The sequence below is a fragment of the Molossus molossus genome, unplaced genomic scaffold, assembly GCF_014108415.1.
Source record: "Molossus molossus isolate mMolMol1 unplaced genomic scaffold, mMolMol1.p scaffold_m16_p_14, whole genome shotgun sequence".
Classification (NCBI taxonomy): Eukaryota; Metazoa; Chordata; class Mammalia; order Chiroptera; family Molossidae; genus Molossus; species Molossus molossus.
In genome coordinates, this window is record NW_023425349.1 from 26,640,828 (window position 1) to 26,667,968 (window position 27,141).

General features: G+C 37.4%; 1 protein-coding gene across 3 annotated transcripts in view; it reads right to left on the reverse strand.

The window, feature by feature from the left end:
- Positions 1 to 16,169: 16,169 nt before the first annotated feature.
- Positions 16,170 to 27,141, reverse strand: part of SMC2 (structural maintenance of chromosomes 2) — a 50,227-nt gene continuing 39,255 nt past the window's right edge. Inside the window, exons 22-25 of one of the 3 annotated variants that reach the window (XM_036261021.1) lie at positions 26,385 to 26,501; positions 22,638 to 22,798; positions 19,390 to 19,537; positions 16,259 to 18,393 (exon numbers count right to left, since the gene is read on the reverse strand). In XM_036261021.1, coding sequence (XP_036116914.1) covers positions 18,235 to 18,393; positions 19,390 to 19,537; positions 22,638 to 22,798; positions 26,385 to 26,501 — 585 coding nt within the window. In that variant the 3' untranslated portion in view covers positions 16,259 to 18,234. Of the gene's footprint in view, positions 16,197 to 16,258; positions 18,394 to 19,389; positions 19,538 to 22,637; positions 22,799 to 26,384; positions 26,502 to 27,141 lie in introns of those variants that run through there. The other 2 variants (XM_036261023.1, XM_036261022.1) reach the window with 2 other exon arrangements.

Here is a 27,141-nt window from a genome sequence, read left to right on the forward strand (position 1 = left end):
GGGTCATGTGGGTGGCAACCACTTGATGTGTCCCTTTCACATCAATGTTTCTGTCTCTCTCTCCCTCCTACTCTATCTGAACAAAATATGGGAAAATGTCCTCAGGTGAGGATAAAAAAAAAAATTTTTTTAATTCATAAATTATATTTTCCAGTTCTAAAATTTCTATTTCTTTCTTTTTTATAGCTTCTACTTCTTTGCTGATGACATATTTTCCCATTAATTTCAAGAATATTTTTCCTTCACAGAGTATGGTTATAGTTTCTGCTTTAAATTATATGATAGTTCCAGCCTCTGAGTCATCTGAGGGTGAGCATCTGTGAATTTGCTAGAGCCTGTGAGCTTTATTGAGATTTTTACTGATACTTTGCATGTCAAGTACTTTTCGACTCTATCCAGAACACTTTGAGTATTGTTGTGAGATTGTTACAATCTTTAAAAAAAAATTTTTTCTTTATTGATTTTTAGGGAGAGAGGAAGGAAGAGGGAAAGAGAGACAGAAACATCGATGAGAGGGAATATTGATTGGCTGCCTCCTGCGTGCCCCCCACTGGGGATTGGGCCCACAACCTGGGCATGTGCCCTGACTGGGAATTGAACTGGTGACCTGTTGGTGCACGGGTCGATGCTCTGAGCTAAGCCAGCAAGAGGTGGGGGCGGGGGGTTGTTACATTCCTCAGAGGATGTTAACATTTTGTTTTAGCAACCTACCTCATTAGGTTCAGAAACAAGTCTTAACCTTTTGTGGGCTGTATCATAGGTGTCAGTTTAGTTTTCCAAGTTTATGCAGTGCTATTTGTGCTAATTTGGGAACTCATAGTGATTTACACTCCTGTGTGACAACATACCCCAGGTCACTTCCATGTTTGCGCAACTCAGAGGGTGATCCTGGGACCTTGTACCTAGGTTTAGGGGTCTCCCTCTCTCTGTGATTTCCCCCACACTCTGTCTTCAGGAGATCTTTTTTGCTGATCCTCTGACCATTCAGCTGAAGTTTTAATGTCCTGTATTGTCATCCACTTCCTACGACTGGGTCTACATAAGCAGCAAAGCGATGAGAGCAAAAAAGAGGGAAAAATAACCTGAATTGTCCCCACACTCTTTGGATCACAAGGGCTTTTTTTCCGAGACCTTTTGGTCCGGAAGGAGGATTTGACCTCAGTGTTAGGTTCCTGAGTGGCCACCACTGCTATCCACGCTATCCAGCGCAGCTCCATGACTGGGACTTGCGTAGAGCTGGGCTGGTGACTTTTAGAAAGACTGGAATTTCTTCTACACTTGTTCTACAGGGCTCCCTTTCCTCATCCTCTGGCCAGAAAGGAATCTTGTGATTTTTCTGTCCCTAACTGCAGATTTAGGCTGCCCTACACCTGTGGTGGGAGTCATGGAAGAAAAACAAAACAAAACAGGAGATGCAAGACTGTACTGGTTATTCCTCAAGTTTTATTTCCCTCCCAGATCTGCTTGCTATTACTTATTTTTCAGAGTTCTGTTAGTGCCTTTCTGTATTTTGTTCAGGGTTTTTCAGTTTTAATAAGTGGGAGAGATAGGGTAGAATTTGTTTATTCCTTCTTACTTGGAATTTGAACCCCGAAAATGAAATAAATTGGAAATAAATCATTGTGAACTCACAAAAAATGTTAAGCATTATTAAGTCACTACTCTTCTGATAAATTAGAGTCATGACATTTAAACATAAAAACACTAGAGAACATTCAATAGTTTTTCCTATTAGATCATTTTTACTTTGGTGGTTTTGAATTATCCTGTAGTTTCATCTCTTTTTATGCATTGATTTCACCTGTTTGACATAATAAGCACGTTAAGTGTTTTGTTTCACAAATGGCTCATTTGATCTATTTATGAATAAATGCAAGTGTTTGACATGTCTACTGAAAAGAGTAAAGATCTCTTAATGTTTCTGTATTATTTTTCTTCTTAAGTGAAATGGCTTCTTAAATATTAAGGATTTTAATCATTTTTTAGAATAAATTGCTTTATAGCAGAAGTGGTTTTAACATCTATATATCCTAATAAATTATAAAAAAGCATTTACATGCCCTATGCACAACTTAAAAATATTTAATGTATTATAACAAGCAAGGACATTGACCATAAAATTACCCCTTGATGATGCACTAAATCAAACTGTTTTCATAATAAAAAGGACCAATTTAACTTCTAATCATTGCTATGCCTCCTATGAATTTCTACCTTTTCAAATTCCCATAGATATTTTAGTCTTGATGATGAAATGTAAATTTTAAAAAAAGTTTCTGCACAGCCGGTGTGGCTCAGTGGATTGAGCGTCTTCCCATGCACTGAAAGTTCCCGGTTCGAGTCCCAGTCAGGGCACATGACCGGGTTGCAGGCTTGATCCCCAGATGGGGGCGTGCAGGAGGCAGCCAACTGATGTTTCTCATATCGATGTTTCTCTCTCTCCTTTCCCCTCTCTCTCTAAAAAAATCAATGAAAACGTATTTTAAAAAATGTTTATTCTGCCTCCTACTAGCAATCACTCTAAGCAAGTTATGTCACCGGTTTGCTCTGCAGCTTCTCTGCTATGAAATTGGAACGGCACCCACCACCTTCCCTGATTGTTGCCAGGATTAAAGGATGGTATCTAAAACTGACAGGCGGAGTCATTTGTAGTTTTTAATGTTTATAATGTATTATTGTTTCTCCACACTACCACCACGTGTCGTCATCAAATTCACCCACTGTCAATGGAAAACATTTCTGCTGCAGTTCCCACTCACACCCTCCTTGGCCTGGTTCCTAGGACTGTTTCTTTGATATTTACTATTCATGTTCTGCTTTCCTGGGAATGAAGCTATGTAAATGCAACTTTGAGTTCCATCTCCCAGACTACCTCCCTTTCCAGTATTTTCTCTCCTCACCCTTCCTACGCAGGCACTGGGGGCCAACACAGCCCCCAGCCACTTGGGTAGACGTGTTCACTCTGAGCTATGCTCTTAAGATTTGTGCACCTTTCTTTATTATGCTTAACAAGATATAAGTAAAAAATATAAACCAACATAAAAGTAGAGGGCTGAGTCAAAATCACCAGGAGTTGGAATAAGTGGTTCTACATTTTACAGGGACCAAGATTTGGGAGGAGAAAGTCCACATGGTTGAGGAGGACTGGTAAGAGCTGCTGAGAGTGGGTGGATAAATTGTTCTTGATTTGTCGTGGGGCGTGTGTGTGTGTGTGTGTGTATGGAGAAGTCATCATAGATAAGGAATCTCTTGCCTTTTAGTCAAACCCAGTAATGAGTTTTATAAAATGCTACCCAGCACTTTATGATGAGGGGCATCTAGATCACCCTCGCATCTCCAGGTGTTCCATCACGCCCGGATTTCCCTGGCTGGGTCCATAACTGCCTACCTGGTATGTCCAGGGAGGGTAAGGACTGTTCCACCCTAGTGCCTTCTCAAGAGTCATCCTGGTTCAGGGTCAGTTTTTCTGGGCCCTGCCCCACTTCTTGTGCCCTCCTGACTCCAATATGCCTGAATCAGCTGCCTTTTCTACCCACGTCAATTGTTCGCACACGTCATGGCAACGTTCTGCTCTCTCATGTTGAGGAAGCCATAAAACATGTTCGCCAATGTTACTTCAAGTTCATCTTGACCTGACTTTCTGGGCTGAGAAACTCAGAGCATGCCAAGGTACCAGTACTTTTCATGGATCAGGAAAACTCACTTAAGTGATACTCTAGACGGGAAAGAGTAAAAATGGTCTATAGATAAGTTACATAATGACAAGACAATGTACTATGAAACCTAGTCTACTTAAACTGTGCTGCCCTGGATAAAATCTTCATTCTTTTTCCTTAGGATACTTTGAGGTTACTATGGGCCATCTTGCTCCAATATTGTGACTTTTGTTTGTTTATTTGTTTGCAGACTTATCTCCCATCCACACAAACAGTAACACAGAACCCGATCAAAGATTCAGTGAAACCCTATAACGGAGGCTATGTTTTGAATTCATTTTGCTTGAAACTACAGAAGTTGGTTGTGGTGACCTGTTTATCTTTGCCAAAAATGGACTTGGTAAATGCCAAGTTCCTGTGACTACCAGTTCTACTCTTCAAAGGAGAGTAGTGTCTGACTGATTACTGAATGTTAGGTTCTAAAAATGGTGAGAAGCGTGTGATGCACTGTGGTTACTTCTTTATTCTAAGCCCAGACCAAAGAAAATCTACTGTTAATAAGGTGCTAAAACATAGATCAAAACATTGATCTTGAACTGAAGTAGTTGACAGTCTAATTCGTGAAACAGAAATAAAAACTAATAAATACAGTCATAATCATGAGGGCTATAATAGAAGAGTGTTCAAAAGCCTAGGTGCTTGAAGAGATGCATGATGCAGAGAAATTAGTGCTTACATCGGGCTTTAAAGGGTGAGAGTTCATCAGGAAGAGCTGGGGTGGGGGGTGTAAATGAAGGTGACGTTACCCTGCGGCTGGAACACAGTGAGTGGCAGTGAAGAAAGGGGGAGGGGTAGTGGAGGCTCAGCCGGGAAGCATGGACTAGTTAGATATAACAGTCCTTGTTTACTTAGTGTTTGGACAACAGAGAATAAATACAGTTTTATAAGAACGACATGATCAGATAGATCTGTATTTTAGAAGGTTAATGGAAGAAGTGTGAATAATGGAAATAGACAAAAGACAGAGTTACAAGGCCATAGCAAAAACCTAAGTAATACAATTTATTCTACTTAATATATTTTCAGTATTGGAAAGATTTTATCAAAGGCAGAATTATATGTTTGCAATTAAATTTATAAATGCCTTGAAATTTTTCATTGAACATTTATTAGATACCTATCATGTAACAGGCATTGAAAAAACAGCTATATTAAATGTGTCCAAAGATTTAACTATAGTGATGCTCAATGAAAAGTTACTTACAGATACAATATCTGGAAATAAAAGACCCACAATGATTAGAGTGGCTAAAAATATTGATTTTTCTCTTTTATACACACACATATATTCTATACATATATAGTATGTATATATACAATTTCTTTTTAAAAAGGCACATACCTTTCATACATTATCTTTCCTTTTACAAAATATTATGATTTCCATAATTTTCATTTAAATGTAAATGCACTGCTTTGTAGTTATAGTATATATGTATACATGTAACATATGTATATACTGAAATGTTCTAAGTAAACATATGCCATAAATCTGATGTAATATAGTTTAAATTATATGTATAAATTATATAAATATATATATTTAAAAATATATATTTATAATTATAAATATAATTTAAAATTATGCAGTAAAAGAACATTTAAAATATATGCAAATTATTAATGCTAAAAATAATGTAAAAATATGCACCTTATCTTTTTTTAGAAAAAGTATATATTCCAAACATATAATAGAAACACCAAAAGTATGTACATGGTATTATTCTTCCAAACTTTTGACGTTTTTTTAAAGAAAGAAAAAAATTGAGTCCAATTGTTTGTTAGAATATTTTTAGCTAAAGTTATAAGGGTTCACATTTCCTTCCCAGACAAGCAGGCTTGGCCTGGGCCGTGGTGCTAGAAACTAGGGCTGGGCCTGGAGTGAGCTGGACGATGGGTCCATCCATATTTTCTTATTTTTGTCACACTGTTTCTTCCCTGTTTGACCATTTTCCTCTTATATGTTAGGAGTTTCAATTTTATTCTCCTGATTTCTGATAAGATTTTCTAACATCAATTATTCATTCAAGTCAGATTAAAGAGCTCAGTTTAAAGTAGACTTTATTCAGCCCTCCTCTAAACTTATTTTTTAATTCAGGCATAATTGATATGTTTATTAGTATCAAGTGTACAACTTGATTTGGTATTTGTATATATCATGAAATGACCATAATCGGTCTAATTAATATTCATCGCCATACCAAGTTTTTTTGCAGAGAACTTTTAACGTCTCTCAGAAATTTGCAAATATGTAATACAGTATTATCTACTATAGTCACCATGCTGTGCATTACATCCTCGTGACTCATTTTCTAACTGGAAGTTTATACCTTATGATCCTGTCCCCCCAACCCCCACTCCTTCTTACCTCTGGCAACAACAATTTGTTCTCTGTAGCTGTGAGCTCTGGGTTTTTTGTTTTGTTGGTTTATTGTTTTAGATTGCATGTATAAATGAGGTCATACAGTATATGTTTTTCTCTATTTCACTTAGCATAATGCTCTCAACATCCAACCATGCTGTCACAAATAGCAAGATTTTTTTTTTAATGGCTGAAAAATAATCCATTGAATATATACACCACATCTTTATCCAATTGTCTATTGATGGACACTGAGGTTTTCATATTGTGGCTATTATAAACAATGCTGCACTGAACATGGGGGTGTACATATTTTTAAGTTAGTGTTTTCATTTCTTCAGATACTCAGAAGTGGAATTGCTGGATCATACAGCCGTTCTATTTTGATTTTCTCAGGGACCTCCAAATTATGTTTTCTACACAATATAGAGTCCCACCAACAGTGCACAAGGGTTCTCTTTTCTCCACATCCTCCAGCTTCATTCCTTGATTCCATTTACCCATCCTATGTCCCAGGCATATAGAAATAGTTTTGGTTCTCCAACGCTGTGTTCTTTCATGTTTTCATACTTTATGTTCTTCCCTCTTCTCTGGAATGGTATTTATTGCCTCTTGCTTCCGGTAAGGGTTCATTCCCTTCCTACTTACATAGAAGTAATCAGTCTTCATGCCTCTAGCTATTTCACAAATAAACCACTTGTGGTTTGGTTACAGGTACCATAATGAACCTCCTGCACAAACACCTGCCATAAATAGGTTACATTACATTTGACATTGTTACAGGACTTTAGAAATTAAAAATTAGATCCCACAGGGGAGAACTATGCCTGCTATTTTTCCTTAGAGCCAACAGAAGTGTTCTGAAGCTGTCACTTTTCAGGGAGGTGGAGACACCTGACACGAAGTACAGGGGAACATACATGAGAATACCAGTGAGAATGTACCGTGGAAGGAACCGTGCCTTTGTCAGACAATGACCCTTTATACGAATCGTCGCTTCAGTATGCCGCAGCGCCTTTTTCAAATCAGTTTGAGGATCTCCGGGGAGGAACCAGGATCCACTCTCGGGAGTCTATGACTTCTAAATACTTTAAATCTTTTGTTTTTATTTTGATAAAATTAAAAACGAATACCTACGTATTTGGGGCTCATCATAACTTGCATCTGAAGCCCTGCATGGTGATCGCAGTGCTAGAATTTGTACTTGAATAACACTCTTTAGCAGGAAGTAGGCATATTTTAATGCAGTGTGCCACGAAACAAAAGAGGTGTTCTTGTTTTAAAAATATTTTTTCTTTATTGATTTTAGAGAGAGAGAAAGGGAGAGAGATAGAAACATCAATGAGAGCGAACATTGACTGGCCGCCTCCTGCATGCCCCTCACCGGGGATCAGGCCCACAACCTGGGCATGTGCCCTGACCGGGAATCAAACCGGTGACCTCTTGGTGCCTGGGTCAATGCTCAACCAGGGAGTCACACCGGCTGGGCAAGAGGTGTAATATGTGCATGGTGTGTTCCTAGTAGATGAAGACCAAGTGGCCTTCGACCCCGCTGCAGTGTCAGAGTGGTGTGGTTCACATGAACGTGCTGAAACCAAGTGAACCTGCTCGGCATAACTACATACACGTTGTTAAGCTAAACTCTGTTTCTGTGGTTGTTTGTACTTACTTTGTGTTTTCGATTATATAGTTTTATGAGAATGGAAGGCAAAAGGAGTTCATTTCAAAGTTTATGTTCCTACATATTAGACTAAATCTTGTATGAAAAGCATGTTTCCTTTAAATAGTTTTTATATTTATTAAATGTTTTAGAAACAACTGACGTTGAAAGATCGTGTACCTTGGAATTAGACATATTCAAATTGATTGTTGCATTTTAACCAAGGAAGTAAATGAACTCCTCTGAGTCTGTTTTCTCACTTAGGAAAATAATAGCACCTTTGCTGTTAAAGCCAGGAAACAGATAAAACTGTGAAGTCAATGTATGCTTGTTTTCTCTCTATATTCAATCCACATTGTGCCGTCTGTGTTGTCAGCAGAACCTGAAGGGAACAGCAAGGGCCGCAGACTAGCAGCACAGTGCGCTTTTGGTCCATGAAGACCTAATGGAAATTCCGTGAGAGGACGTGGATGACATGGCTGAGAGGAGTGGAATTATTTATAAAAGTAAATTGCTCTTTCTGGTCCCCAAAGCCGAGGTAATCAGGACATTTAACATCTGCTTCCTTACACTGAGCTGGAAGCAATCTCAGGGTGAAAAACTCAATTTTTTTTTTCCTTTGAATTAACACCTGCCTTGAATATTTAACCTTAAGAAGTAACACAGCAAATGTCTGTACCTAAATTACTAAGGGATTTAATTTTTTTTTCAATTAGTTTACTTTCAATATTGTTTTGTGTTGGTTTCAGGTGTACTGCATAGTGGTTAGACAATCATATACTTTACAAAGTGTTCCCCTCAATATTTTCAGTCCCCACCTGACACTGTACAGTCTTTGAAATGTTATTGACTAGATTCCCTGTGCTGTATTTCCCGTGATTATTGTAACCACCAATCTGTACTTCTTATTGCCTTTACCTGTCACCCAGTCCTCCAGTCCTCCCCCCTGGCAGAGTAGTATTCCACTGTGTAAATGTAACACAATGTTTTTATCTACTCATTTATGGGCACTTGGGTTACTTCCCTAACATAGCTATTGTATATAATGCTGCAACAAACATAGGGGTGCATACACATTTTTTTCAAATTAGTATTTGGGTTTCTTTAGATAAATAAGCCAGGAAGTAGAACTGCTAGCTCATAGGCAGTCCCATTTTTAAGTTTTTGAGGAGCCACCATACTGTTTCCCATAGTAGCAGTACCAATCTATATTCCCACCAACAGTGCAGAAGGGTTCCCTTTCCTCCACATGCTAGCTAACACTTGTTTATTGATTGATTGATAGGCATTCTGACAGGTGTAAGGTGATGTCTCACTGAGGTTTTAATTTGCATTTCTCTGATGATTAGTGACACAGAACATCAACAAAACAACATAAAAAAAATCCCACCTAGGAATAAATTTAATGAAGGAGCTATAAGACCTGTACTCAGCAAAATGATCAGATAATGAAGAAATTGAGGATACATATAAATGGAAACATACCATCATCACTGATAGGAAGTTAACATAAATAAAATGTCCATACTATCCCAGAGCAATCTGTAGACTGAATATATTTGTATCAAAATGCCGATGGTGTATTTCTCAGAACTACAACAAATAATCCCAAAATTTTATGGAACCAGGAAAGAACCTGGATAGCTTCAGCAATTTTGAGGAAGAACAAAATTGGAGGTATCACATACCTGATAACAAACTATACAAGGCCGTAGTAATCAAAACAGAACGGTACTGGCATAAAAAGACATACGTATAGATGAATGGCACAGGATAGCGCCCCCAAAGAAACCCACATCTATAATAATATTTGACAAAAGATGCAAGAACATACAAGGGGGCAAAATTTTGTCTTTGATTAAAGTCAAAAGATGTAAAATAAAAACCTTTCAATTTTGGAATACAAGTTTAGACAATTTATATAATTTTCATGCCTACAAAAATAGACTAGGAAGTATTAGATAGAATACATAAAAGTACTGACACTCAATTTTTAAAAATTCTTTGAAGAAAAAAATCTCCGGCATGAAATCTTTGCTTTTAAATTTTTACTGGAAAACTTGATTACAAGCATGGTTATATGACAAAATCCTAAGAGTGACTTTTCAGAGGGAATATGGGTCAGTCTCCTTCTACTCAGTTTGCTAATCCATACAGTGTGGTACATGAGCTAATACCATGGTCTATTTCATCTTTAACTTTCATGATTCTGCTTATTTATTAAGCAGATAATCTTTGAGATCAAGGCATTAATAGGCTTTGAGCTCTAAGAAGATGCACGCAGCAGTTTACAGCCTACCAGAACTAAGACACACATTCAGTTACTATTACGGAATACTTGATTACCTTAAGCAAGGGGGGTGGGAACAGAGAAGGATCCACAGTGGTGGTGATTTCGAGTAGAACCTTAAAGGATGGGTACACTGTTGACAGGAGTGACTGACTGTTCTACACTGTGTGTAGACAAAGAGAGCTGTGTTCAGGAGTGGCCACTGCTGCAGACCGGGTGGAATGTAGGCTTCACAGAGGCAGTTCGTTTCAGACGGGATGGAACTCCACAAAGGGGGTGATTAGAGGGCTTAGAATGCCAAACTGTTTAAACAGGTAGTAATGTGCACTAGGATCAATATACAGAATGGAACAAGGAGGAGCTTAAAGTTTAAGAGAACTTTAGAAGTTGCTTAATGACCATCAGGTAACAAAGCTCATTTTATAAACCACTTGAAAAAAGGTGGTCTTGTAAAGGAGACTAATTGGAGGTAAGAAAAGGGATAGCTTATGCCTACCATTCTATCATATGTTTAGGGGTTAGCCACCATACTATCTCACTGGATTGCTGTAAAATCATTCACTAGCATGAGCCTTAGAACTAAACTGAAACCTTTTTCACGACAATGTATTAAAATGTCTCACTCCTTGCTCCCATCCATGCATGACTAAGGTGTAGGTAAGGCATCAATCATGTGAATGTTATCTCAGCTCCAGGAACAAACCCAGGAGTGCACCTAACTCATAGTTTGTTTTATTATAATGGCTAAAAGCATGGGCTCTTCAGCCAGTCTGAGTTTAAATCCTACCCAACCACCCCCTGCCCGTTCCTAGCTGTATAAATACACAGATTAGTCCAGTTTCCCATCTAGGGCTGAGAATATATACTTGAGAATATGTTGTATTAGATAATGTAATAGTCTCTCTTGATACAACAAAAGGAGACAATAGTTTCTTAAAAGTTAGTTGTAATGTATAATTTGAAACCATATCAATAAAGTTCTCATATTCTGTAACATTAAAATCCATTGGTCTTAACTGTACTTACTATGGCTATTTTACCCATGAAGTTGTAACATTTCCCAGTGGACAGTGGAAAACACCCTTCACTGAGTGATGCAGATCTTCAAAACGTTAACACATTTCATAAAACAATATATAAAAAATCCCATTAGTTAATATTACCACCAGTGTTAGAAGTCTTTAAATAGTGAGAAGATGTCAAGTTCACAATGATGAATACAAGTTTGTCTCAATTCTAATTTTCATTTGAAAGATACAATTTATTACTTGCAACAAATGTCAGGTTCTTATGAAAAGCTGACTTTGTTCAGTTTTGAGAAATATCTACCAAAATACCATAGATTTAATAACCATATTTGTCTTAGTCTAATGTTCAAGTAAAAATTATATTCTGTATGTGTGTGTGTGTGTGTGGGGGGGGGGTGTTACTTCAGACCCCAACTGAAATAATTGCATTTCTGCAAAATACCCATCATGTTTTGGTATGCAGAAGTGCTTCATACATAATTCCCATGTTATTATTCCAGTTATTAAAGACGTACTCAGCGGGTTGATATAAAAAATATTTTTTGCAGCTTTATCAAAGACACTCGTAAGTGAAACTGCCATTAAAAATTAAAGACTTCCGGTCAAGATGGCGGGTAGGTAAAGGCGGTCTCGCCTCCTCCCACAACCACATCAAAGTTACAACTAAACTACTGCACAACCATCATTCAGAACCGCCTGACATCAAGCTGAATGGAAGTCCTACAACTACGGAATTAAAGCAGCAGCCACATCCAGACTGGTAGGAGGGGCGGAGGGGACGGGCTGGGCCCACACCCACGTGTGGCGGATAAAAATCAGGAGGACACCTCGGCTGGGAAGGTCCTCCCTGAGGACTGAGGGGTCCCCGTCCCACATCAGGTGCCCCGCTCAGGGTTCCAGTGCCAGGAAGAGAGTCCCCATAACTTCTGGCTGGAAAAACCAGCGGGAACTGAGGCTCAGGGAGGCTGAGGCCGCTGGAGCCCCAGGCAGCTCTTCTTAAAGGGCCCACGCACGGACTTACTCGGACTCCTGCTCCCTCTGAGCTCCAAAGTGGGGGAGGCAGCTCGAAAGGCACCAGAGACATACAGGGAAGAACTGAGTTGTTTGGTATTGGGGCAAGGGCTGGAGAGGCAGCTTTCTCCTGGACAGATGTGCTGTCAGAGGCCTTTGTTCCCTCCCCCACAGGACCAGCAGACAGCAGCCATATCAGGAACTCCAGTAACCAGGTTCACACTGGTTGCCCCACCCTGGTGATTCCGAGGCCCCGCCCCACCCAACTTTCAGGCCCACCCAAGCTGTTACCTACCAGTTGTTTTACCATAGGAATGGCCTGTCTTGGATCCTGCTTCAGAGTTTCCTAAATTCTCTCAAACAAGCAGCATCTGGTCTTAGCAAGCCCCATACCTTTGGTTAAGTGGCTGCAGGCCTGGCACTAGAAGCAGCCAGCCTTGGTTCTCAACTTGGCTTTTCCTGGGCACCTCCAAGCCCAGCACAAGAAGGAGCCATCTGCAGACTGCTTTGTAGCTTATGCCTGGTGGCCCTGGATAGAACACAGGCAGTGGCTGACCTGGCCCCAGAGCCAGCACACCCAAGTGGACAGCTTCAGACGATATCAAAACACCACCATCCAACTACCTCCACAGTGACACACTCAAGGAATGGACTCAGCTGGTACCAGAGCCCTGCTGAATAAGTCTTGCTCTATGTGGTGGGCCCCTGCAGCTGATGAGCCCGAGTAAAACCCTCTCATTGATGTGCCAACAACAATCAAAACTCAGTTACAACGGAAGAGTGTAAAGTCCACATGAGGGTTGCAACTCAAGGGCCCAGCTGGCACAATCAGGGAGGTTGTGCCACTGGACCCTATACGACACCTACTACATAGGCTACCCTAGGAAGCCCAAGAGACATAGCAACACTACCTAATACATGCAAACAAACACAGGGAGGCAGCCAAAATGAGGAGACAAAGAAACATGTCCCAAATGAAAAAAATAAATAAATAAATAACAAAACTCCAGGAAAAAAACTAAATGAAATGGAGAAAAGCAACCTAACAGAGGCAGAGTTTAAAGCACTGCTTATAAGGATGCTCAATTAACTTAGTGAGAATTTCAATTAACTTGGTGAGGGCCTCAAGAGCATAAAAAAGGACGAGTCAGAAATGAAGGAGGCACTAACTGAAATAAAGAATAATTTACAGAGATTCAATAGTAGAGTAAGTAAAGCCAAGAAGCAAACCATCAATTTGGAAGATAAGGAAGCAAAAAACACCCAATCAGAATAGCAAAAAGAAAAAAGAATCCAAAGAAATTAGGATAGTGTAAGGAGCCTCTGGGACAACTTCAAGTGTACCAACATTCGCATCATGGGGGTGCCAGAAGGAGAGAGTGAGCAAGACATTGAAAACCTATTTGAAACAATGATGACAAAAAACTTCCCTAACTTGGTGAAGGAAACAGGCATACAAGTCCAGGAGGCACAGAATCCCAAACAAGATGAACCCCAAGAGGCCTACACCAAGATACTTTGTTATCAAAATGCTAAAGGTTAAATACAAAGAGAGAATCTTAAAAGCAGCAAGAGAAAAGATGTTTGTTACCTACAAGGCAGTTTCCATAAGACTGTAAACTGATTTCTCAAAAGAAACTTTGCAGGCCAGAAGGGAGTGGCAAGAAATATTCAGAGTGACGAAAAGCAAGAACCTACAACCAAGATACTTTATCCTGCAAAACTATCATTTAGAATCGATGGACCTATCAAGAGTTTCCCAGACAAGAAAAAGCTAAAGGAGTTCTTCACCACCAAACCATTATTATATGAAATGTTGAAGGGTCTTCTTGAAAAAAAAAAAAGATAAAAAATATAAACAAACAAAATGGCAATAAATACACATCTATCAATAATTGAATCTGCAAACAAAATGAACAAGCAGAACAGAAACATTCTCATTTAGAGAACATTTTGTTGGTTGCCAGAAAGGAGGGGGATTGGGGGAGTGGGTGAAAAAAGGGATTAAGAAAAATAAATTGGTTGTTAGACTGACAAACCTCAAAGGGAAGGAGGTTTGGGGGGGGGCGGTGAGAAGAAATAAACCAAAGAACTTATATGCATATGTGCATAACCAATGGACACAGACAACAGGTGGGGAAAGGCAGGAGGGGGGTGGGAGTGGGGAGAAGGGGGTCAATTGGGGAAAAAGGAGGAACATCTGTAATGAAAGGAGGAACATTCAACAATAAAGATCAGATAAAAACAAAACGAAGAAATTCAGATGCATGTCAGTGAAAACCATGAGCAGTCCTGGCAGCGGTGTTGTAATAATGTCTGTACTTACAGGTGTGTGAAGGGTCAACGTTTGATTTCTGTATAAATATCTAGCTGTCAGTACTATCTGTTGAAAATGGCTTATGTCATAGACATTATAGTCGATTTGCTAATATTTTCAGGATTCTGTCTGAGGATTACAGTCCTGTAATTTAGTTTTGTAATGTCTTTGTCAAGTTTTAGTATTAGAACGACACTGGCCTCATAAGACGGGCTGGAAATATTCCCTCCCTATCTATTTCCTAAAAGACTTTGTGTAACCCTGATGCTGTCTTCCTTTTTTTTTTTTATTAATCCTCACCCGAGGACATTTTTCTGTATTTTGTTCAGATAGAGTGGGAGGGGAAGAGGAACATCAACGTGAAAGGGACACATTGAGTGGTTGCCACCCGCACGACCCAATCAGGGTCGGGGACAAACTGCAACAGAGGTATGTGCCCTTAGTGGGAACTGAACCCGGGTCTCTCTGGACCACAGAACGCTCTAACCGCTGAGCCAAACTGGCCAGCGGTTACAAGTGAAATTGGAGTTTTCTTTGTGGGAATATATTTAATCATTTCAACTGCATTAACAATTTGAGGCTATTCAGGTTTTGTATATTCTTGTATCAGTTTTGGTGAGCTTTATTTTTCTAATAGTTTTTCCATTTTGTCTAAGTTGTTGAATTTATTCACATACAAAACAGTCATGCTTTTGTGTCCTTTTAATTTAGGTAAGGATCCATAGTGGCAACTCTTTTCTTTCGTTCCTGATACTAGTAATTTATAATTTCTCTGGTTTACTTGATTGGGCTAATTAGAAATATTACAATTTTACTGCTGTGTTGAGAACTAGATCTTGGTTTCACTGATTTTCTGTCTCACAAATTATTGATTTCTACCCTTTATTTTATTACCATCTATTTAACTTAGGTTTACTTTGTTCTTATTTATCTAGAATATAGGTTAAGGTAGAACCATAGATAATTGAATTTGTACATCTTTGTTTTCTAAGAGAAGCATTTAAATCTGTCATTTTCTTTCTAGCAAGTTTTTTAAAAAATAAAATGATACAAAGTATGATCCCTGATCATAACAAAATTAAGCTAAAATCAGTTAAGAAAAAGGTACCTGGAAAATCCCCATTATAACTGGAAGTTAAGAAATGCACTCCAAAATAATAATAATAGTAATAATTTTCCCAATTCATTTTATAAAGCTAGTATTACCCTGAAACCAAATAAAGGCTGTAGGAGGAAAAAACAAAAAAAACCTACAGACCAAGTTCCCTCATGAAAACACATAAAAATCATGAGCAAATGACCAATTAACACACTGAATCCAGCAATACATAAAAAGAGTTTATACACCACGAGCAAGTGGGAGTGAAACCAGGGACACAATGCTGGCTTAATATTAAACAATTAAGCAATGTAAATCATAACACTAACAGGCTAAAGAAGTTACATGATCACATTAATTAATGTAGAAAAAGCATTTAACAAAATTCCATATTCATCCTTGATCAAACCAGGAAAGAAGGGAGGAACTTCTGTAACTTGATAAAGAACATCTACCAAAAGCCTATAGCTAACGCTGTGCTTAGTGGTGACAGACTGAACGCTCTTAATTTTGGGGAAAAAGGCAAATATGCCAGTTCTCATTACATATACAAGGTAAGAAAATAAAATAAAAGGCACTTCTATAGAAAAGAAACAGAACTGCCCTGATTGAAGATGACATGATTGTGGGGACGCGCGCCTGGTAGATGACTCCACCATATTGGAAGAGGGATTCACAAGCCTGTGCTTTTGCATTTGTTGTTAGTGTACATGCTAAAAGAAAACAAAAAACATAAAGCAAAACCCACAAGGAACTCTGTCTTCAAATGTATGAGGTTCTTCCTACAGAAAATTTTCACATGTTGTACATACTGCTCATCTAAGTATCTCTTAAATGTATTATGTACAATACATACAAATTTCAAGCTATCTTAGAGGTAGTATATCATGGGTTCTGGAGACCAACTGCCAAAATGTGTATCTTGCTCTGCCACTAAACTGTACTATCACTATGGGCAAGTGTCTTAACTTCTCTGCTCAATTTAATTTCCTCAATTATATAATGCTGAAAACAATAGTACTTACCTCACTGGTTAGTAATGGATTAAATGTGAAAATATGTGCATGTGAGAATAGTGTCTGATGTATAAAAAGAGCCCAATAAATGTCAGTTACTTATATTATTGTGGATGTGTGAAATTGTGTCCCCATCCCACTTAATGTGTTCCCTCTAATCAAAGAATAACAACATTATTCACAAAAATTTAATGTTCAAGGATTTTGATCAAAGAGCAAATTATATATAAGACAAAAATTAGGAAAGCAAACAAGTAGAAAATTTGTAGCAGAGGAAAGAAAATTAGTGCATATGGCAAAATATTCAACCCCACAGGTTTATTTATACAATGCTAGTTAAAACAGCAACCAAGTACCATTTTATAACTAGTAAATCACAAGAAATAAAATTAATAGCCGTGCTGACTAGGTTGTGGTCAACAGGTATACTATACTGGTGACAGTGTAAACTGTTTTGGGCAAACAAGTTGCTATACATTGAAAGAAAATAAAAATCTTCTTATGTTTGTTCTGTGATATTGGGCTTCCTATAACTCAGCACTTACAGCTTTGTCTCCCTAGTCTCCCACAATAGTCAGAACTAATTCCAATGTGTCCCATAATATCATTTACCTGGGCATAATCTGACATCCTCACATATGCATGAGGATGAAGAATGAGAAATGTTAAATCCAGGGCCAAGGAAAGGATAACACAAAGGAACTACAACTGAGCATGAAGAAGGGATGTGGGATCAAAATAACATATCAAAGATCAGACCATGTCAGAGCTTCAAGATTCAGAGTTTGGAGACACAGGTGATATACCTATAGACACTAAAAACTATTTTATTCTACGGTTAACACAATCTTTTGTGTTTTTGGAGAAACACCATTCTTTTGAACTGGAAAGTAGAAGACACTAAGAAACACAACAATCTTCAAATTTGGAATTCTTTTGGTAGATCAGATGGATCTAATAGATTGTTACTGACTGGATTGGGAAAGGCTGACAAAAAGCTCTGAAATTTGCCCCATAGAGCAGCATGCAGCACATCTTTTTCCTAAGCTTCTACTGAAATATTTATAAAGATTGTTTTTTAAAAAAAGTATGAATGCACAGATCAATTACTGAGTAAACAGAAACATGATATCCAAACATCATAAAATGTTACACAGATCTTGAAAGATTTCAGTCATTGGAGTCTAAATCAGGGATCTAGTATTGTGTTCTCAAGGAACTAACCACAAATAGCTCAAGAACCTGCCTAATACCTTCCTCTGTGCTCCCTTTGTTGGTCCAGCTATTTGCTTTTTAATTCTTCCTTACCTAAATGACTTCATTAGCAATAGAAAACACATATCATCTTAGGAATTAAACTAAAAGCTGATTATCAGCTATATTTATCTTATAATCTAATTTCACCTGTTTCTCTTTGTAGTTTTCTTTTACAAACAGAATTTCCCACCCAACAGGTATCTCAGGCTGCCTAATATATGACTTGTGTAAGAAAAATAATTGAGGACATGCATAAAATCACAATCACAGTAATTGGGCTATAGTTACACTAATCAAGAAAAGCAGAATCATGCTCATTTGTAAGTGATTATATAAGGGAAGAGAAAATATGAATTAAGTTACAAAAATAACATTAAATCTTTATATAAACAAATTAGATAAATCCCAAGTTCTTAAAAAGTTTATGTTTAAAAATCAGGTGAAGGCGTAAATTCATACTTCTAACTTCCAAATGTGTTCATTTAGGTCCTTTTGCTTTGGACTTGGTTTCCTTTGGAACTTTTCCATTCTGACATTGAGTAAATCTGGCTACTGTAGAAACACCATCCACAAACTTGGTTTTGAAGAGGACGTTTGCATTGTTGAACATACCTTCCTTTAGGGACACCACAATGAACTTAAGGGAAGTAGAAAAAAAGCATAAAAAACCCTTTTTATAGTATCCTTGAAGAAGTTCACTTTTTACAACAGCGAGGTTAAAGGATTGTTTGGAGGTATTTTGATTTTGCTATTTCCTTAAATGCCTGGTTCTGAGCAAAGGTAGGTAACAACTAGTTATAATATTAGACACCTAAATTAATTCTAGCTTTCCATATTCAGTTTTAGGAGTCTCTTAATTTTACCTTTATTGCTTCATTACCCAAGTTTACTCTTTCCTGCTGGTTAACAGCTTGTTAATCTTCTGTAGCTGGCAACTATTTTGTTGCTAGGTCTAAATGCCCAGTGAAATATTTTTCTCTGTGATATTTTAATAATATCAAGGCTTCAAGTTCCCACGGCATTACCACTTGCTCAAACAGAACATTTATATTTGTATAATTAAGAACAGGTACTAGTTTACTGTTGCCTGCTAAAAAACTGCCATAATAAATACATAGTCTGCGAACTATGATAAGTGAAACCTCCATGATCTATAAACTATATTTAACAGCCTCAGTTCAAAAAAACAAACTACTCTTAGCTTAAAGGGGCATTCTCTACTTTCTGGCCAGGAGAAATGAAGAGCACCCCACCAAGTACCACATGATGTGGATACATAGGTATATCCCTGAAACATGCTTGTTTTGACTGCATCTCTGGCAACTAGCTAGAAAAATAATCACATTTCACCACAAATTAATGCCAAATTATGAAAATATTAGATTCTCCTTCATGCTACAATTGTAATGCCTGTTTTTTTCTTTAATAGGAGACCAAACCCACTTTCATTCTAAACCTATTTGAGTATTAATAAATATTTAAAAGAAATACACAGTGCTTTAATATTCCTCAATCTTAAATATCTTATTAATAATGAGAACCACCTAAAGAGCAGTTTTAGAAAAACAAAACTATTACTGAAACATTTTTATACTTATTTTTTTAATAAAGACACATTCTTTCTGGCTCTTACCTGAGAATGTGTGAAATGAGTACGTAGCATCTGTCCAATATTCTGGGTGTGAGAAAGATCCAAGGCTGCATCAACCTCATCCAGGATGTAAATTGGAGCAGGTTTGAAGAGGAGCATGGACAATATTAATGACAAAGCCACTAAAGACCTAAAAAAAAGAAGGTTGGCAGGAAGCTGTCAAAACTTGATTTTACCACTTTTTACCAAAGCACTGAAGCAAATTTGCTATGCTGTTATCATTAAGAAAAGTACAGATTTAGCTAAGAGACAGTCCTAAGTTTCAAACTTCAATACTTGTATTAAAATGTCTTTCACTTTTCCTCTTTTCAATGAGTTTTATTTTGAATAGAACAGATTTATATTCTTCTTTCCAAATAATGAATCAGAATATTATATTTGGTACCTATCCTTAAGAGAACACAGTGGTGTCAATAGTTTCTTTCCATCCACAGTTGCAGTAGATGCCTAGGTGACAGCCGAGTAAGGGCTATACACGTGTTAAGCCAACAGTTACTGTCTTGGTAATAGTGTATCTGGTTTAGGGGCCTTCTTTCAAACTCTTACTATGGATGCATCCACGTGCACACACAAACTCTATCCATGTTTTTACTGGCACCATTTGGCTAAGTTGAATAGATTATGGCCCATTACTCTAAATACTTCATAGTGCCAAGTTGCTAAGAAATCCTTATGTGATAGTTAATTAGTTAATTCTGTCAACTCGATTGAATCATAGGGTGGCCAGATGTCTGGCTAAATATTATTTCTGGATGTGTCTGTGAGGGTGTTTCTTGGAATTTAGTAAATCAGTTTTTCCACCTCGATGTGGGTGAATAGCATTGAGTCTGCTGAGGGCCTGAACAGTAAAAAGGTAGAGGACAGAATTCTTCCCTTCCTGCCTGATTACTTGAGTTGGGACATGAATATTCTGTTCTTGGTGCTCCTGGGTCTCAGGTCTTCACATTCAGACTGAACGATACCACTGGATTTCCTGGGTCTCTAGTTTGCAGACAGCAAACTGTGGGACTTCTCAGCCTACACAACAAAATGAGCCAATTCCTTGTAATAAATATCTTTAAATATATGTATCTATATATCTATACAGATATATATAAAATCTCCCATTGGTTATTTTTCTCTGGAGAACCCTAATATACCTCATTTAAAATTTATTGTTATGCCCACTTAGATTCTACAGCTCTTTGAAAGTTCTCTTCTAGCTAACCATCCCCTTTAACTGGTAGTGGCTTTTATTCTAATCTGATAGAAAGAATCATAAAAATTTTTGTAACTTTTTTTTTCTTAAACATATTTTATAAGAAAGTCTTGTTTATTTTAGTACAAAATATTTATAATTAGTCAACATAAGAATAAATTATCACAAGAGCACTTGTAACGCATACTCTATAACTTCAACTAGCTCCTGTACACAGCACTAGAATGAACTGTCAACCTGATGCTTACTGCATTCCAGGAGGGTATTTATTAAGAAATATGTAAGTGGGGAAAAAAGAAAATGTGTGTGCACAAGTAGAGGGGGTACAGGGAAGTAAAATTCAAATGTCTAGCAAAGAAAATGAATTAAATGGTACAATAAAAAACAACTAACAGTGAGATTGAAATATGCCTCTACAGGAGATAGCTGAGGTCATTCAAGCAATCTAAATTTATTTTTCATTTGCTTTCTCTGTGCCAAATGTTTAAGGCAGTAAGTTTTAAATGTCTTCATTCGGGGGGGGGGGGGGGGGGACTCACCAGGAATTAAACTACTTTGATAGATAGTGATATAACTATAAGTAATTTTGTATCATCTTAATTATGGAAATAATCTTTAGTATTAAATGCCTTTCACTTAACAAAATAACAAAATAAACATATGTTTTCTAGGACTTTGGCAAGAACTATTAATACTGAGATATAAACTGTGGAATTCAATTTTGGTTGACAGGCAGCAGAAACTCAAAAATATTTATGAATTTTATCAATAATGAAAAATACAGAGTGGATTGCCAGTCTACTTATAAAAAATGACAAAGGATTTCATAAAGGAAATTAACAGGTCTTAGTATTTTCTTTGTACATAAGATAATAGTAACATGATGGCATTATGGAGCATGTGAGGACAATTCAAGGACTATGGATTATACATCCTGTAGGGGAAAAATTAGTAACAATCTTCAACTATGTAAACATTCACAACTTTCTTTTAGGTTTTAATTGTTTGGTTCTCTGCAGGAAAGGATTCAGGCCATATGACCTTGTGAGTTTCTCTTGGTATGCTGATAGTCTAAATCACTGAGTAAGGCCAGGAGAAATTTTCCCAAATCCCAAGAACTTGCTATTTCTGTTATGTAGGTTTCACTTTCTATATGGTACCATTTTCCTTTCACCTGAGAATGTCCTTAACCTGTATAGTTCTACTGGGATCAAATTTCTTATAGTTTTCATTTCCCTCTTCACCTCTTGTTTGTAATTCTTGGAAATAGTTAATTTAACTATTTACCTTCCTTATCTACTAGTTTTATTACCTGTCATTTGTAGGCTAGGTCTGTTACCACTGACTGATTTTTCTCTAGGGTATGAGTCACATTTTCTTGACTTCTGTCTAGTAATTGTTAGATGCTGGACAGTTATGTTGTTCAGTCAGTTTTTTTGTTTCTTTAGAGTGTTGGACTTTGTTCTAATTAAATTACATGCAGATCAGCTTTATTCTGCAAGGCCTGCAATTAACTTTGCTAAGATGCATTTACAATAGCCTTCACTTCAGGGAATAATACAGACCTAATGTTAGGGTGTAGCTCATTGGAGCCTCCCAAAATTCTAATCTTTGTTTCCCAAATTTAGTAAGACTATTGGGCTTTGTGTGGGTTTCCCTCCCTGCATCTGCATTCTAGAAACTGCTCCCAGGAGGAAAACTGGGTAAACAAGGGGCTCGTAGCACTTTTGTTTCCTTTCTCTCAGGTATATACTCCTGGGCTACTCATTTTCCGATGTCTGAAAATAATTGTTTTTCATGTACTTTTCTCTAGTTTTCTAGTTGATTATCCTTGTTATTTCCTTTGTTGCCTACTATTTTAACCATATGTTCCAACTAAAATGTTTAGTCTTACATATTAGATTCCTTAAATTCTATATGCAAAGAGAGCTAAGCAATGCAAAACTGAAATAAAATTGGTAGGCAATGAGATGATGGATTAGAATAAGATAAGAGGAATTAGGAATTCTAACAAAGCTAAGGAATTACTCACCTCTGACCACCACTAAGTTCAGTTAGATTTTCTTTCCAAGTATTTCCTAAGGCAACCTTGAACTCCAGACCATCCAATACAGTTTGCCCCTCTGGTGGTGCAAGCATAGCATTAGCACCAGGCAAAAGAGTGGAAAAAATAGACCCAAAGTCCTTGTTTACCTGGGTAAAAAAAAAAAAGATATTAAAATTCCATAGATATCCTAAAATAGCAAATGTTGACATGTGTATGAGCAACCCAGCAGTGCATTTTTTTGTTTGTTACTCTAACTCCGGGGTTGGCAAATTATGATCCATGTGACAAATCTGGCAATACTCATTCATTTATATATTTCCTATGGCTGTAAGCACAAAAACAATAGAGTCTAATATTTCCAGCAGAGACTATTTGGCTCACAAAATAAAAAACATACATATATTATGTCCCTTTACAGAAATAGTTTACTGAGCCCTGCTCTACACTCCAGAGGGAACTAGGGACTATACCTCAACTCTACCCTGATGTTCTGTAGGCCACCATGCAGGAATCCTGAGACACACAACTGTACAACAGAGGAGATCAAACTTGTGGTTAGAGAAGCAAAAACACAACAAAAACTCTTTTAGCCACAAAATGTTCTTATAAAACTTGTTTTCCGTTGACTGGTATGGTAAGATGAGCCTGCGTTTATCTAAACTGAAAAAGTGAGGATAATCAGGGTGGTTCTAGGAAAAAAACATGAGATCAAACAACCAGGTCTGTTCAAGGTGTTGAATGGTTCTCTTTTTCTTTATTGATTTAAGAGAGAGAGAGAGAGAGAGAGAGAGAGAGAAACATTGATGAAAGAGAACATCAACTGGCAGCTTCCTGCATGCCCCTCACTGGGGATTTGGCCCACAACCTGGGCATGTGCCCTGACCAGGAATCGAACTGGTGACCTCTTGGTGCATGGGTTGACGCTCAACCACGGAGCCACACCGGCCGGGCCTTGAATTGTTCTTTTTATGCTGCTTCTCATAGCCAAAGAAGCTGAGGTGTCAAGGGACAGAAACAGGATTAGACCACCAAGAGAAAAAGGCTAAAGAAGCTGTTTGGCCTAACTTCATCAAGCCACAGTCGGAGATTACAGAGATTTAGTGCCAACAGTGTAGCTTGTAACTGGGTAATTTTTGTGCATACACATTTAATGACTTGAGAATTTGGCCATCTGTTCTCAAAGACATGACTAATAACCTTAGGGAGTTCAGCAGACAAATTTGAAAGTGTACATACACACACACATCATGGACTTGACAGCCATGTTTTCTAGAAAAATTTCCAAATTCAAATAAAGGCAAACGTATGTTTTTATGAGTATTTCTAGTAATAAGGAATCTCCTAGATACAAGCAGTGTTCCTGAATATATATTTACTAAGGAATGCATATTTTAAAGGCAACTGTACACATGCTGAGTAATATTCTACAGAGGACACAGGTTCTAGTTTTATCTGAGAGATTTTCAGAGGTAGGCAAGATTCATCTCAATAGGGAGACACCCACTGTCTCTTTCGGGGGAACTAGAGGACAGCATGGTATTTATAAACACCCTAGATTATTTTGACCAGGCAAGAGACAGGCAGTTCAGAACTAAGACAATGGAATGCCACTAAACCCTGAACATGGACATGGACTCCATATATAAATTCTTCCAAAGGAGAAAAGAGAAACTAACTTATCAGTTAATGGGCAGAGAATATAGCCTTGTGCTAGATAGAAAATAAATTGTATTCATGGGTAGATATAGATACAATGCAATCAAATTTTGAAAATCCAATGAGGCTAAGAAAACAAACACAACCAGTGCCTAACTCTGGCTTTGTTACAGGTATGCTTAAAGCCAGAAGGAAATATAAGACGCTGATCACAAAATATCCACCTCATTGGGTTACTGTGAGGATTAAATAAAAAAAATTAATCTGAGAATAATGCGCTACATACGCATTCGCTAAATTTACTTGCTTTGTGAAAACCTTGGAAATTGGGGGGAAATCAGTTTAAAGGACAAATTCATACTAGCACCAAATACAGAAACCACAGCGGGGACAGGGTAGAGTGGTGTGGACAAGGGACAAAACCTCTTAGATCCAGTGTTAAATCCACATGATGTACAAGAATAATGGGGCTAACCTTTTGCATGTATTTTAAAAAAGACAGAAAATATGACATGGATAAGACTGAAAATAAGTTGTAGAGCAGGAAAAACAAGGTGATTGAAAGGGTGTTTTGTGCTGCCATAACTAAAAATAAAGTTCCTATAGCATTGAGAGAAAAAGAAGCAAGGTATCCAGTTAAATTCCAGAGGCACAGGATTGTTAAAGTACCAAACAGCACAGTAACTATGTTCAGAATTTAATGAGGAAGTGTTTTGCTATATATAGTAGATACAGAAAAATTTCCAAGAGGTTAAAGAATTCTTCTAAAGGAGACAAATGTATACAGCCAAGAAAGTAGAAATAAATGGTAAATAAAGAAATATGAAATCTTCCAAAGTTGTCGTAAAACAAAACCAAAATGGTAATTGGCTTTTTTTTAAATTAAGAGTCCAGGAAAAAAGCATACCAAACTTAATTGTTTACTATCCAATTCTTAACAACAAGGTTGACAGCAGTTTGCAATAAAAGGCAGTTTTAACTTTTATAGAAAAACAGAAATCCCAGTTTTCTACCTTTTAGCTATATGATCTTAGGCTATTTCATTATGTAAGCTTTAGTCTCTTCATGTATTAAATAGGATAATAACTGCCAAAACAACTGAAATTGTTTTAAGATAATGCATTTAAATTAAAAAGTTAACTGTTTCATAATGTGTTAACTAATATACTTATTAATCTAGTGTGTACAAAAATGCTTTAAAAACCTACAGAATACATAATATTTATGAATTCTGAAATACAATTAATCTGTAACTGGTAAGGAATATGCCAATCTTGGTACATTCTTTTTTCTTTAAATCCTCACCTGAGGATATTTTTCCATTTATCTTCAGATAGAATGGGAATGAGAGAGAAACATGAGAGAGACACATCAATTGGTTGCCACCTGCATGACCCTGACCAGGGCTGGAGACCGAACCACAAAGGAAGTATGTGCCCTTGACCGGAATCGAACCCGTGACTCTTTGGTCCTCGGGCTGATGCTCTAATTGCTGAGTCAAACCAGCCAGGGCTAGAAACATTCTTAGAACTAATATTTGACCTCTGTGAGTCTGGGCAAGAGAAACCATGAGATTAGAATTAAAGGAGTTATTGGGAGAGCTTTACCAACAATCAGAGATTCCCCAATGTGAATCTGCTTCCAGTTTCAAGGAGAGGGTGAGTGGACAGTATCTGAGTGCCCCCCCCCCCCTCCAAATATAAGAGCCTATAATCTCATGGGAAAGACAGAGGACAGTGTCCCCTTTAAAGGTAATATAGATCTGGCAAACAGGGTAAGAATAAAAATGGAGAAATTTAAAAAATTAGAATTTGAGAACCAGAGAAGTAGACTGAGAGTATGATGCAGTGACACAAACTTACCTTTGCTGACACAAACTTACCATTGCAAATCAGTAGTAGTCAAGTCCAAAAGGACAAAATGCCTGAGGTCTATGCGGCTTTAACTAAGGATGAGCAAATGCCTCCTTCAAACACAAACCAGCCATTTTCAATGCATCTTAGAGTATAACCAATTGCCAATGTTCTTCATCTTTGCCTCACATAGAATAAATGATACTATTTTTGGTTCAAATACCTTTTGCCAAGCGATATTTAGGGCTTGGTTTTTCTTCTGGTCAAGGTCTTCTATAGTTGCAAGTATTTTGGATTTGTCATTTTCTACAATTCTCTTCTTCTTCATCAAATCATTGTACTAGCAAGATAAAAAGCATACTTAATTGGAAAAATATAAAATTGTTTTCACATTCTAGAATTCAATCAGGAATAAAGAGCCTTCGTTATTTTATATACATTATGTACACTCTTATTTATCAAAAAGATACTGTATTAATAGCTATAATATAAACCAATTTTGAGAAAAATATGTAAAATTCAATTATTGTAATTGAGAATTTATAGGACAAGAACCCAAAATATTTTGACTCTAATATTCCCTTATCTTCCAAGCAGCCAAAGCACAAAGAAAAATGTGTCATATGTAAATTCAAAAGTAGCTATGCATGTTTTCTTCTTAAGGTTAGTCTTAGCAGTGACACAAAAATTCACTTCTTGCTCTGGCTGGTTTGGCGCAGTGGTTAGAATGTCGGCCTGCGGTCCAGAGACCCGGGTTTGGTTTCTGCAGAGGGCATGTACCATGGTTGCAGTTTGTCCCCGGCCCTGGTTGGGTTGTGTGGGTGGCAGCCACTTGATGTGTCCCTTTCACGTCGATGCTTCTCTCTCTCTCTCCCTCCTACTTCATCTAAGCAAAAAAAAAAATATCACTTTTTCACCATGATGTACATATACTGCATAATCTGCCTAATTTCTCTCTTTGGCATCACTCTCTTCCCCAG